We start from the raw sequence: 14,024 nt of genomic DNA, 5'->3' as shown, positions 1-14,024 counted from the left end.
CTTTATTTCCACGCAAGCTTTCAAGTGGTGAAAGGAAGCCAGATGGGGCACCCAGAGATACATCCGAGCTAGCAAGTAGGGACTTGGCAGCTAGGAAAAAGGAAAATCTAATCCTCAAATTCCCTCCCCATTTGGCACTGTGCTTGCCCACCCCCCTCCTCCCGCTCGGCAACACTCTCTTTCCCTCCTGGCCTCTGTGTAAAGGCAAAGTGGGTGGTTGGGAGTGCTCTGGACAAAAGCAAAGAGCTGCTGCAACCAGGGTGCTCAAACCAGGGTGAGCTCTGCAACCAGGAGGGAACGAGGAGCAGGTGGTGGCTCAGCCCAGAAACAGCCAAAGGCATGTTTCCGATTGGCTTACTGGGCAGAGACAGAGACCCTGGACTCTCTGGAGTGCGAGGCTTCCCCACAGACTGATTCCTGGCTAAAACACAAACCTGCCAGATCGTAGGGTCCAGGTGCCAAGGGAAAATAATAAGTTAAATGTGAGTGGGAGGGGCTCGGCCAGGGCACGATTTCATGATCGGCTGTAGAACAGGAGCACTGTGGAAACGTTTCTGTTTCTGCCCATGTAAGCAGAAGGAGATCAACGTTTGGGTGGCAGGAGAGAGGGGCTTGGAGGTTTCTGGTACGACATGTTAATACTGTGCCCTCTTGCGATTTCCCCAGGGCTCTGCCATAGTTTCCTTAACTGAGAAGCAGTGCCATAGCGTGGGTTGCCAGTGCCCAGGGCTGTGCGGAGGGTGGTGGTGGTGGGAGCGATGGAAACAAACGGAGTATACGCATGTGAATTCAACTGCCTAATGGTGCCTGCTTCATCCCGGAGATCGCAGCCACAGAGATAAGAAAAGAAGAGTCGTTCCGGTGTCTGGAGAGGTCACTTCCTGGTTCTCATGAAGAAGCCATTTTGAACCGACCCCAGTGGTGGAAGCACATAGCTGTGCTGAGGCAGCCCCGGGTGTCAAAATCTGCACCCCTAACCATTTTGAGCCCAGGGCAACTGCAGCCGAACGGGTTTCCCCTCTTAGCCAGCGAACCCCACCCAAAAACTCCAGAACCACCTTCTGACCTCACCCCAGGACACTGGGCCCGCTGTCTGTCTACGGCAGGGTTTTTCACGAGGGAGCCCGGCCGCAGCAAGCAGACACGGTGACCTTGCAGGTTGCAGGGCCACGACGGCTCGGTTCACCTCCTCCGGTTGGTAACCCAAGAGAAGGAGAGCTTCTGTGGCCGCGGCTTCTCAGCCTGAAGGAGCCTTACAGTGCGGGGGGAGCGCCACACTTTGATGGCCCCGTCGTCGCTGGCCGTCAACAAGAGTTCCTGTTCCACGGGGCTGAAGGCCACCGAGTTGACCACGTCGCTGTGCTGCAGCTTGGCCAAGCAGATCCCGTAGTGCCGGTCCCAGACGTAGCCGTGGTGATCCTCCGCCCCACTGCGAGGAATATGAGAGAGAACGGTCGTAACAAAGGGGGGACTTGCCTTCTGCCGCAGAGGCTGTCGCCACTGAGCGGCTGCAGAAAACATCAAGATTCTAGTCCTCAGTATTATTACTAAGTGGCTGGTACCAGGTCCGGCAAATGGCCTTTTACTACAGGGGCAGGTAAATCTTGCTTGCAGTGAGGATCCACCTTGTTTTTACAGTTGCAAGGTGTTTTTAAACTGTTTTTAATAGTGGGGTAGGAGAGCTGAAAATAATGCCCATATTTTTCACATCTGGTAACCAATGCACTCCTTGGGTTTCAGATAGTACATTTTTATATGAGTCTAAAAAGCCTGGGACATAATATTTCACAGGCTTCTAGCAGCTGCATAGGCTCACTGACCAGAAGTAAAGTATTTAGCATTAGTTCTGCAATTGTATACTCGATTCTGACCAAACGAAGACTCCAAGAGCAAAATATAAATCAGGAAGCTTTGCTTGTTCAGAATGAAGTATACACTTCCATAGTTAATGCTAAATACAGTTGTACCTTGGAAGTCAAACGGAAAATTGTTCTGGAAGTCTGTTCAACTTCCAAAACGTTTGGAAACCAAAGCACAGCTACTGATAGGCTTCAGGAAGCTCTTGCAGCCAATCGGAAGCCCTGGAAGCCCCGTCAGACATTCAACTTCCAAAAATAGTTTGCAAACCGAAACACTCACTTCCAGGTTTGCGGCATTCAGGAGCCAAAACATTCGACTCGCAAGGTGTTCGTCAACCAAGGTACGACTGTACCTAACTTCTGGTTAATGAGGCACCAGAGCCGCTAGAGGGCTGTGAAAATTTGTGTGCTGGGCTTTTCAGACTTGTCTACTCATATACTGTACACCCCAACAAAAGTGGGGCACTGGTTGCCAGATGTGAAATATCTTGGCATTATTTTCCTACTCCAGTATAATGCTGTACCCTGCTCTGGGATCTTGCGGTGAAGGGAAGGCAATCAATCAATCAATCAATCAATCAATCAATCAATATCCTGATTTAATTTATACAAGTATCTGTCCCAGGAAGCTCCTCCCCTCCTTTGCTCAAGAGAAGAGAAGAGACAGCCCTTTCGGTTATTGATTTCTCAGCCTCAAAATCTTGTGATTATGAGGACTAAATCCAACAATTCTTTCTTTTTTTAAGGCATCCACAAAAGCTGTTGCAACGAGCTCTGTAGCTGCAGCCTGCATTGAGAGAGATGCATTGAGGGTCAGCCCAAAGGCCAGTCACTTTCAGTAAAGCGGGTCCATCAGCCGGGGGCTCGGATGCCAGGCTGGACTTCCCCACTGCTGGTTCTCGTGACGGCCTGCAGGCCACTGCGGTGAGGAAGGGCATTCAGGTTGAGGGGAGGGTAGCAGAGGGAAAGGCTGAAAGAGCAGGGAAGTGCTGTTCGGACCCCCCCTCCACCCCACAGACCACAGGACTCTGACCAGCTCCTCCTGCAGCTCACCTGGCCACAAAGTCTCTGCTGACATCCAAGAATATGAAGAAGAAGTCGTTGCTGGGAGTGTGCGCCCGGTGGCCTCGCAAGGGTCCCTGGGCCTCCGTCATGGTCTTGAGGTCCACCACGTGGAGGTCGATCTCCTCGGCGATGGGGGGCGGGTGCAAAGGGTCAGAAATGACAGAGTCCTGGGGCCAGGCCCGGCTGTTCACATACAAGTACCTGCAGGCAAGGCAGGGAGGAAAAAGAAGAAGAGGAGTTTGGATTTGATATCCCGCTTTATCACTTTGAGGAGTCTCAAAGCGGCTAGCATTCTCCTTTTCCCTTCCTCCCCCACAACAAACACTCTGTGAGGTGAGTGAGGCTGAGTGACTTCAGAGAAGTGTGACTGGCCCAAGCTGCATGTGGAGGAGTGGAGACACGAACCCAGTTCCCCAGATTATGAGACTACAGTGGTGCCTCGCAAGACGAAATTAATCCGTTCCGCGAGTCTCTTCGTCTTGCGGTTTTTTCGTCTTGCGAAGCACGGCTATTAGCGGCTATTGACGGCTTAGCGGCTATTAACGGCTTAGCGGCTTTAAGAAAAAGGAAACAAACTCGCAAGAACTCGCAAGACATTTCGTCTTGCGAAGCAAGCTCATAGGGAAATTCGTCTTGCGGAATGACTCAAAAAACGGAAAACTCTTTCGTCTAGCGAGTTTTTCGTCTTGCGAGGCATTCGTCTTGCGGGGCACCACTGTACGGCTCTTAACCACTACACCACGCTGGAAGAGGGGGTTCACTGGGCTCCCCCCCCACTTGCCTCCTCATGACCCAGGAAAGGGAGCAGTTAAGGGGGGGAAGGAGACCTTTTTCTGCCCCTGAAGAGGTGCTGCTGCCAATTGGGGCAGGCGGTACAAGGCTAGATGGACCCCTGAGATAAGGCAGCTTCATCCATTCAGCCAAGAATAGCTAAAGCTCAGGACTGTGACCAGCACAGGTGGCGACGAGGGGGGGCTCTATAAAGTTCTTGTCACTCTGAAGAGGCTTCTGCACCTGACACAGGGAGGGTGCCTCCCCTTGGAGACTGGGCTGTCTCTTCTGGCAAGCTGCTCCCCCAGTAGATCGCCTTCCATGACTAAGAATGTGGGGAGCGTCTGCAGGATCAGGGCAAAGGGGCCCCAATCTTGTCCAGCATCCTGTTCTCACAGTGGCCAACTGGATGCCTCAAAGGGAAACCCACGAGCAGGATCCGACCACAGGAGCAGCCCTCTCCCCTCCTGGGGTTTCCAGGAACTGGTCCTCAGAAGCACAGCTGCCTCCAACAGAGCAGAGCCATCTTGGTTAGCAGCCACTGACAGCCCTCTCCTCTTCCATGAATTTGCCTAATCCTCTCTTGAAGCCAACCAGGCCGGTGGGCAACCCCGCTTCCAGTGGGAGGGAGTTCCACAGGTTCAGTAGGCGCTGTGCGAAGCAGGACTTTGATCTGTCCCAAATCTCCCAACCGTTTGAAGGATGAGTGGATTTCCCCTTTTAAACTTCCCAAGACCACATTCTCCAGGGTGTCTGTCTAAAACTCCGGGTAGAGGACAAAGATCTAGAGATCCAAATTCTGTGCGTCTGCCATAAAACTTTAGGGAACAAGCTGTACTACCAAAATGATTAAGGTTTTAAATGACAATTTTAGGTTATATTTTAGTGGTCAAGATTTAATATATATTTTTAATTGCTGCTATATCTGAATTGTCTCTGTTATCCCCAATTGCAATTCAATGTATTCCTGTTGTGTTTTATGATTTTCCTGATATCGTAAGTGAGCCGGAACTGGTCTGTGACCGTAATAATAAAATTCAATTCAATTCAATTTCCAGGGTGTGAAACAAGGCAGGGTCTTTCCCAGATACCACTGGGAACCGAACTTGCCTGGGCCTTCTGGAGACAAATGGGGGTGGGGGGTCCATATCCACCCACAGCCTCAGGCAAAGGGGCTTTCTCATCCCTGCCACCCAACCCTCCTTTCCCTGGAGCTTCCGGGGAAGACACCTGGGGAATTCCTGCCTGCAAAAGAACCCTGCTGCCTCCTACCCTTCGGACGAGATTTCCCCCTTCCTCCTCCTCCTCCTCCCATATGGTTGGCAGCCCCGCCCCCCGCCCCCCTCCTTACCTGTGGTCAGGGGAGAGGCCCATGCCGATAATATGCCCGTGGAAATCAATGACGTGGTCGAGCGAATCAAAGAACTTGTCCGAGTTTCTCTCCTCTCCAAGGACAGGGCCTGCGGTTGTCATCTGGTGAGGCGAGATTTGCTTGATCCCTGGGGGAACACAGAGGGTGGGGGGCAAGAGGCAAGAAGATCAGGAACAACTTTCTGAGGCCAAGAGATGCTCAACAGTGAAACGGTCTCCCTCAGAAGGTTGTGGATTCTCCTTCCTTGGAGGTTTTTAAGCAGAGGTTGGGTGGTCATCTGCTATGGATGCTTCAGCTGTGATTCCTGCATTGCAGGGGGTTGGGCTAGATGACCCTCAGGGTCCCATCCAACTCTATGATTCAATGTTATCAAAATAAAAAACCGACACCAGGGTCTCCATTTTTTACACGAGTGTGTCTCTGGCAGTCTTCAGTGCCTGGGGTCAGACCAGAAGGTCCTGCTTTCAGAAAACGGGGAGTATGAAAATGACGACCACCTCCCCCTTTTCTCCCCAGAAACTAATAATAATAACATAATTTAATAATGATAATTTATTATTTATATTCTGCCGATCTGGCTGAGTTTCCACAGCCACCCTGGATGGCTTCCAACAGAATATTAAAAATATGATTAAACATCAAACATTAAAACGTTCCCTAAACAGGGCTGCCTTCAGATGTCTTCTAAATGTCATATACTTGTTTATTTCCTTGACATCTGATGGGAGAGCGTTCCACAGGGCGGGCGCCACCACCGAGAAGGCCCTCTGCCTGGTTCCCTGTAAACCCACTTCTCGCAGGGAGGGAACCACCAGAAGGCCCTTGGAGCTGGACCTCAGCGTCTGGGCAGAACGATGGGGGTGGAGACGCTCCTTCAGGTATCCTGGGCCGAGGCCGTTTAGGGTTTTCAAGGTCAGCACCAACACTTTGAATTGTGCTTGGAAACATGCTGGGAGCCAATGTAGGAGAGAGGCAGCCCTGAAACTTTGAGGTACCCCTTAGCTATCACAGCTAGCAGTCGTTTGCAGGCTGTTTTTCACACTGCCCAATAATAATCATATAATAATAATTTATTATTTATACCCCACCCATCTGGCTGGGCTTTCCCAGCCACTCTGGGTGGCTTCCAACAGAATATTAAAATACAGTAATGCATCAAACATTAAAAGCTTCCCTAATCAGGGCTGCCTGAGCCCCACAGAAATACCCCCCCCCTTACCAATCTGGTGTGGGGAGAAGGCGAGGCAGCCGGTGGTGAAGATCAAGTATTTCTTAGTGCTCCCCTCCGTGGGCAGCAGGTTGGGCTCGGGGGGCTTCGTCCTGTTCTGCGCCAGGAGCTGGGCGACTTTGGCTTCCATCTGTAGCTCCGTCATGACCGGCCGGACTCGCCCCTCCATGATGTCCGTCAGGAAGCGGCTCAGCCCACTGCCAGCGCCCACCTGGCTCTCTGCCCCCGAGGAGCCCGGTTCTGGTGCTGCCTTCTGCTTGGCCTGCTGCTGCTCCTCCGCCTGCTCTTCCTCCTCTTCGCTGTCGCTGCCGAGGTTGGGGGCCTGGCAGGGGCTCCTGGTCCCGCCCTCCAAGTGCTCCCCGTGGTTCAGGAGGAGGTCAGAAGGGTCGTAGCGGCTGCAGTCTGCCACGGTCACCATCCGGATCTTGCTGGCGTTCAGGTTCTGGATCTTGAACAGCCTCTTCACCACATTCATGTTCTCAGACTCGACGCCCTGCAAGCCCAAGAGGAGGGAGGTGCTGTGGGTCTCCTTCTGCTGTGGCGTTTAAGGCAGCTTGACTTGGTCACGGGGGAAACCACAAAAGGGGAGCCCAACACACCTGTAAACCACACAGGCTTCTATGCAGGCAGCCCCTCACTTTAGCTTTACACACACATAGAAATTAAGTCGTGCTCTCAGAGCTGGGTTCCTCCTCTCCACCAGGCCAGCTCAAGGCTGAGTTTTCCCTGCCCAAACACACTTCATACTGCCAGAGCAAGCAGATCCCCTCAACGATGTCCTTTCCCGCACTCATTTTTTGCATTTCTCTGCTGCCTATCAAAGCGGATTCCGAATACAGAGGGATGGTGAGGTAGCTGGTTCCCTTTCCCTGCAAAAGCCAACAGCCCCCGGCACCCGGGCAGTATGGCAGGGCAATATTTGGTTTTCTGCATCGTGATGCATCACCAGCTAAACATTTCAATATACTGATATATCACGATGCCTGAAATAAGGATGGAGCTGCAGAGAGGCATTGGCTGGCTTCACAGTTTCCCCCACATTGTGATTTTTGCATAGCGGACACACACAGAGACCATGACTGGCAATATATATTGCCAGGTCAGAAATTATGAAACCGATATCACGATATGGACTTTGAAACTGTTTTCAAATATCTCGTCCAGCCCTAGTGGGCAGCCCCCCCCTCGCCCACCTGGAAGGCGTTGTTCAGCCACAGCACAGAGCAGGAGGTGTAGTTCCCCATACGGTGCAGGTTCCCAGAGATCAGGTGGGTCTCGTTCAGCCAGCAGCCAAACACGTCGTAGGGCTTGTTGCGAACCCGGGACAGGAGGGCAAAGTTTTCTGGAAGGAGAAAAGTCGGAGAACCTAATATGGCTTTTGGATTTTTTTAAAAAAAAATTATGACATTTAAAAACTGCCTTTTATCTTCCAAGGATCTCAAGGTGGCCACGTGGTTCTCCCCCTCCCCATTTCATGCTCACAACAACCCTGTGAAGTAGGACTGACCCCTATCAAACTGTTGCCGGTTGCTTTCTACTTCGCTCTAAGTCTCTTCCTTCACAGATAGATGTTTCGCAAGCAGCCTTAAAACTATGCTGGGGGTGGGGGGAATCTGTGCTACAGGGAACCAGGCGGAGGGCCTTCTTGGTGGTGGCGCCTGCCCTGTGGAACGCCCTCCCATTAGATGTCAAAGAGATAAACATTCAGAAGACATCAGAAGGGAAGTTTTTAATGTGTGACATTTTAGTGTATTTTTGGTCTTTGTTGGAAGCCGCCCAGAGTGGCTGGGGAAACCCAGCCAGATGGGCGGGGTACAAATAATAATAATAATAATAATAATAATAATAATAATAATAATAATAATAATAATTTGTTCTGATTTGTTCTGCTACTTGCAACGCCCTCCATGTCCCTGGGGTCAAGTGGGGAGGGGACCTTAGCACAGGAAGAGCGGCCAGTTCCTGTGCAGCTTCTGCCGCCTCTCCCCTCTGCCTTTGCTTCCTCTGCAGAGGGTGAACTGCTTTCTGCACCTGGCTCCTCCTGCTTGCCAAAGCCTGTTGCCTCTTCAGCACCCAACCATTCCTTCCCCTCTGACCAGTCCACCACCCCACTCCCCGAGCTCTGAGCCCCCCCCCTTCTGTGGCTTCCCTAGGGGGTTCTCTGGCAGGTACTTCCCTCTGTTCCTCCTCATCCAGCCAGTCCTTGACACCAGCAGACTTTGATAAAGGACGGCAACTCCCAGGAAGCTCATTCTTAAGCTTTGAGGGGTGACAAGGGAGGAACAGCAAAGCACATTGTTTTTTACCCAGATCGATGACAGCTATCTCGCCTGAGGAAGTAGTCCGGGGCCCCACGAAGACCCCAGAGACAAGGAGGAGGGAATCGTCTGCGTTGAACTGGGAGAACTGGGTGTACTTCCAGTTGTACTTCTTCATGCTGGTGCTGTGGAGCAGGGAAAGAGGCAGGCCATTGTTCCAGATCTGCCAAGAGAAAGTAGGAAAGGGAGGCCCATCAAGACGGCTGGGCAGCAAAAGGGCAGCTCTAAGTTACTAGTCCTTATCGCTGGGGAGACACACTTGGAAGAGGACGGGCGATGTCCTCTAAGGAGCTGAGGGTCCAATCTTCTGGTTGTCTCTCCTCTGAAATGTTCCACTGTGTCCCAGTGCAGCTTTCCACTGATATACCATTTCACTTGGGTCTCTAGCTGCTGTTGGACTACAACTCCTATCAACCCAAAGAGCAGGGCCAGTTGTCAGGGATGATGATAACAGCTGGAGACCCAAGTTTGGGAAACCCTGGTTTAGATTTTTGTCCCTCTCATGATCAGCAAAACCCACTCCAGAAATAATGCAATACAGTCAAACCTCGGTTCTTGAACGGCTGTTTTTGAATGCTTTGGCTCCCGAATGCCGAAAACCCAAAAGTAAATGCTCTGGTTTTCAAACATTTTTCGGAACTTGAATGTCCAACGCGGCTTCTGTTTGAGTGCAAGAAGCTCTTGCAACCAAAGGGAAGCCACGCCTTGGCTGTCAGACGTTTTGGAAGTCGAACAGTCTTCCGGAATGGATTATGTCCGGTGACTAAGGTTTGACTGTATAAAAGAGACCATGAATGTTTGTCTTGAGTTGGAGAATTTAGTGTTTCTATGGGAAATCATTGGAAGAGTTGCAGGAATGCAGGAATCTTCTGCCCAACATGGGACTCAAATTCATGACCCTGAGAGGTTACGTGTGTATTTAAAGTACAGGACACAGTCCTGCCTTAGAATGCCACCCCCCGCCCTTTCACAGAACCCTAGTGCTGTAAGGGACCCTGAGGGTCATCCAGCCCAACCCACGGCAATACCTGCCTTTTGTCCAGGAAGGTTTCGGCAGCGCACATGAGGCTCCCTCGCCTGCTTATGCCATCCTCACAACAACCCTGCAAGGTAGGTGAAGCAGAAAGGATGACTGGGCCCAAATCACCCTGTTCTCTTCAGGGCTGAGGCGGCGCTCTCAAGCTGGGTCTCTCTGCTCTCAATTCCCGTCACCGACGCAGGGATCAAAACAAGCAACCTACCTTCCAGGGTTGCTGTGAGGATTATGGAGCAAAGCTTCAGCTGCTTGAAGCACACTGCGTTATAGTTAGGATTCGTTCCCCCTCTGCCCTGCGTCACCTTAACAGTACAGTCCTTGGAGCAGGAGGCCAGCAGGTAGCCATTGTGGGAGAAGCTGAGGTGGAGGACTTGGTCACTGTGCTCCGCCAACGTCTGAACTTCCACGCAGGGGATGGTGTCAGACAGCCGCTGGAACTCGCCATACCAGGAAGTGGCAGCTGCAGAGGAAAGAGGAAGAGGAGGAGGAGGAGGGCAGCACCACCCCTTGCTGAAAATCTGAAGGGATTACCAGACCACCTCCATCAAGCCTCCTTTCCCTCAAGGGGCAGCCATTGCATCAGGCTGCCTCTCCCTCAGGCACCTCCAGCCCCGGAAATGGGCCAGCATTTGGCCATCATGGGAGCAACTGTTCAGAAACTGGTGCCCAGGTTGTGATTTTCCTTCTCCCTCTCCTCCCTCTTTCCTTGTGTGCCATGGGCTTGTCTTGCGCTGTAGACTGTAAGCCTGCAGAGGCAGAGACTGTCTTGTTTTGTTTGTATATATGCTGCTCCAGGAGCCTTTTCAGGAGGAGTGCCCAGCATACATGCTCTAAACCAGGGGTAGGCAACCTAAGGCCTGTGGGCCAAATGCGGCCCAATCGCCTTCTCAATCGGGACCGCGGACGGTCCAGGAATCAGCGTGTTTTTATAAGAGTAGAATGTGTCCTTTTATTTAAAATGCATCTCTGGGTTATTTGTGGGGCATAGGAATTCGTTCATTTCCCCCCCTCCCAAATATAGTCCAGCCCACCACATGGTCTGAGGGACGGTGGACCGGCCCATGGCTGAAAAAGGTTGCTGACCCCTGCTCCAAACAAATAAATGAAATCAATAAATACCCAGAGACCAAGACTCAGGCAGCATTTCCACTATTCTGCATTATTCCAGCTGGCCTCTCTTTCTGCTGCGATTATCACAGAATGGTAGAGTCGGAAGGGACCCCTGGGGTCATCTAGTCCAACCCCCTGCAATGCAGGAATATTTTGCCCAACATGGGGCTCGAACCCACAACCCTGAGATAAAGAGTTGTCTGCTCTACAGGCTAAGCTATCCCAGCTGAAGATCTACAAGTGTTATTCCTTGCTTCCTCTCTCTGCCTTGAGTGCGAGATTCACTCTCCAGTCTGTTTCCAATTTTCCTCATTCCTCAGCTATAAGCCTCACCTCCAAACTGAGCTGACCCCAGTACGGGGCAACAGATGAGGGGCACAGCAATGACTCTTTTCCAGTTTTGAGGCTGCCTGCTCTGCAAGGGAGGACATACCTGGGTGTCGTGGGACGTCCCGGGCTACTGGATAGTATCTGTAGAAAAGGTCCTTCCAGAGCACTTCGTCCAGCGCCACGGCATGCCACTGCCGGCACACAAGCCCCGCTGAAAGGACGTCTGAGTAGTCCAGGTACAGGAATATCTCAAAAAGGATGCTGTCAGGGAGAACCCCACTGTCCATCGTGGCATCCTGTCACTGCCAAGCGCCCTGCAAGACCAAGGGAAAGGGGGACAGGTTTAGGCAAAGGATGCTCTAGAACGGTAGGCGAAGAAGCGGCTACGACAAAAAAGAGAGACAGCGTGGTGTGGTGTTTGGACTAGGAACTTGGAAACCAGGGTTCAAATCCCTGGTCACAGTTGGTGAAAACAAAACAGTGCCTGCTCCTGCAGGCTTGCGTTCTTCAAGAAAGAGAGACACATGAGAGGAGAAATGGATGAGGATGGAAGGGCGGAGGGAGAAGCAAACTCAAGCAGCAATCTGTACAATTTCTTGTTGCCAGTTAGAAACTGAGATATGGAAGCCAGGAGCTAAATGGCACCTTAAACCATGGTTATGGGAGCAACAATGGAATGTCCCACTTTTTTATGGCAAGAATACAAAGCTGAAAATGAATAAACTGCAGCTAAAATCTTATGCTCATTTTTCACATGGACTAGTCCTTCCCCTGCCCATCTCCTAATATTCTTAAGAGGGTCTCTTCTCCAGTCTTCAGAGTAGCTGGGGGTCCTCCTTTCCTCCCACTCTGCAGTCTTAATCTCATATCTTAGGCGCCCTACTGCGCCCAGAGCTCAAAAGGAGGGGTGCATAAATGTTAGGAAATAAATTATAATAAATAACCAATCAGCCAAAACTGCCTCCTGCCCCCCCTATAGAGATACTCTCCCCCTCCCCCCCCTTCCCAGCTCCCCTCTTGGGCCTTTTGACTGGTTTGTTCTGGTTCTCAGCCCCCCTCCCCCCTATTCCCCAAATTGCCCCCCTCCCCCCCATCCATACAGGCTCCCCTCCCCCTCGCATCTCTTTGGGGACCCCTCCCCCCCGGCCTCCCCTCCCCCCGCATCCCAGGCGACTCCCCCCACCCTTCCCCCCACAACAACAGACCTCCTACCAGCTGCTTCCTACATCATTTCCGGAAGGGCCCTTCCGCTTCCGGCCGCTACCGTCAGAAGCCGCCTTCCGTTCCCTGCTCTATGCTTAGCCCCTCTAGGCATCCTGTCTCCGTGGTTCCCCTCCGTCGTCCGCCGCTCTCCCTGCGCAGGCGCGGCGGGAGAAGACGAGCCCGGAGACGGCGAAGGGGGGGCAATTCGCTGTTTGGCCACAAGAGGGAGCTCGGCTGCGGCGCCCCCGGGCGGAATATTGTGCATTGCAGAATTAAATGGGGGTTTCGGGTTTAATTGAGAGAGGGGGAAGAAGATGGGTCCACATTAAAACATATGGGTCATTATGTTTTTATAATTAATTAATATAATTAATTAATATGTTAATTAATTTTTATAATGAAATATTTTTAGATTGTGTGACTATTTGACTGTTTGATTATTTGATTGTTGTTAGCCGCCCTGAGCCCGGCTTCGGCTGGGGAGGGCGGGATATAAATAAAATTTATTTATTATTATTATTATTATTATTATTATTATTATTATTATTATGTTACTGTTATAATAAGTTTAAGGTTATATATATATATATATCGCCAACGGATTCCAGCAAAACAGGGTTACGAAGCTAATCCAAAAAGAAACACCCCCCAAAAAGCAAGACACAGAAGAAAACAATGGCATGGCCCTCCTTCCTTATATCAAGGGCACTACAGATAAAATTAGCAAAATCCTCCATAAACACAATATCAAAACAGCCTTTTGCACCAACCAAAAAATAGCCAATATCCTCAGAAACCCCAAAGATAAAATCCAGTTAGAAAACCAAGGGGTCTATGAAATACCCTGCAAAGTCTGCCCAGCCACGTACATTGGACAAACAAACAGACGAATAAATGCACGTATCGCAGAACACAAGAATGCCGTCAAAAAAGAAGAAAAAACTTCCTCTCTTTACCAACACATGAAAGAAACAGGACACGAAATTAATTTTTCAGATTCCAAATTGCTCTTTAACATGGAACACCACCACAAGAGAATAATCATGGAAGCCATCGAGATAGATATATATATATATATATGCAGGTTTTGGTGTCTTCGGGTGTCTTCCCGTGTAAGAGTTGGGGTGTCTAGGCGACGTTTCGACGAGGTCTCACTCGTCATCTTCAGGCTGGTGCTTTCGGCTTCTTGTTACTGGAACAGAGCAGGATCTCAGTGAGTTCCAGTAACAAGAAGCTGAAAGCACCAGCCTGAAGATGACGAGTGAGACCTCGTCGAAACGTCGCCTAGACACCCCAACTCTTACACGGGAAGACACCCGAAGACACCAAAACCTGCATTCCTGTACCCGTGAAAATCTACGAAAGCATATATATATATATATATATATATATATATATATATATATATATATAAATGTTCATAAATGTACCAAGCAAACACATACAAATATGTAAAACACATGTTCGAAACCCACAGAAAAGTCCTGAAACCATTTTCTCTCTCCCAAAATGACCTCAAATATTTCTCTGCAAGGTCGAAGGAAATGGGAAATCTCCCCATTGTCTCTTTCACAAGTCCTGTCTTAAGGGCACATTAAAGATATGAATAGGGTGTGAGCCTGTGACCTGGATTCAGGCATGGAGTAACAAAAGAGTGGCCAGGATGCCCAGGGAATCCAGTCAAGCAACCTAGCAGAACAACGCGCTCAGATTTCTGTTGTAGTCCGCCCTT

General features: G+C 50.6%; 1 protein-coding gene across 2 annotated transcripts; it reads right to left on the bottom strand.

Moving 5' to 3' along the window:
- Nucleotides 1-480: 480 nt before the first annotated feature.
- On the bottom strand, nt 481-12,403 carry FBXW5 (F-box and WD repeat domain containing 5). Of its 2 annotated transcripts, none has more exons than XM_081163693.1 (9): nt 12,295-12,403; nt 11,193-11,403; nt 9,952-10,109; nt 8,602-8,776; nt 7,489-7,637; nt 6,287-6,788; nt 5,047-5,194; nt 2,913-3,125; nt 481-1,429 (listed from the first exon to the last, which is right to left on the bottom strand). In XM_081163693.1, the coding sequence occupies exons 2-9, from the start codon at nt 11,374-11,376 to the stop codon at nt 1,183-1,185; spliced, it is 1,776 nt and encodes a 591-aa protein (XP_081019819.1). In that variant the 5' UTR covers nt 11,377-11,403; nt 12,295-12,403; the 3' UTR covers nt 481-1,182. The 2 variants fall into 2 exon arrangements, with proteins under 2 accessions (XP_081019819.1, XP_081019820.1); XM_081163694.1 differs by having other exon boundaries at nt 12,302-12,323.
- Nucleotides 12,404-14,024: the final 1,621 nt, after the last annotated feature.

This window comes from Podarcis bocagei (genome assembly GCF_964188305.1).
Source record: "Podarcis bocagei genome assembly, chromosome: 12".
In the NCBI taxonomy this organism is placed as follows: domain Eukaryota; kingdom Metazoa; phylum Chordata; class Lepidosauria; order Squamata; family Lacertidae; genus Podarcis; species Podarcis bocagei.
This window is presented reverse-complemented; position numbering and strand designations above follow the sequence as displayed.

Coding starts and splice junctions, on each gene's coding strand:
- FBXW5 (XM_081163693.1), bottom strand. CDS start 11,376: ATGGACAGTGGGGTTCTCCCTGACAGCATCCTTTTTGAGATATTCCTG. Junction 8,777..9,951: donor CCAAGGACTGTACTGTTAAG/GTGACGCAGGGC, acceptor TTCTCTTGGCAG/ATCTGGAACAATGGCCTGCC. Junction 3,126..5,046: donor GGCCTCTCCCCTGACCACAG/GTAAGGAGGGGG, acceptor CCTTGCCTGCAG/GTACTTGTATGTGAACAGCC.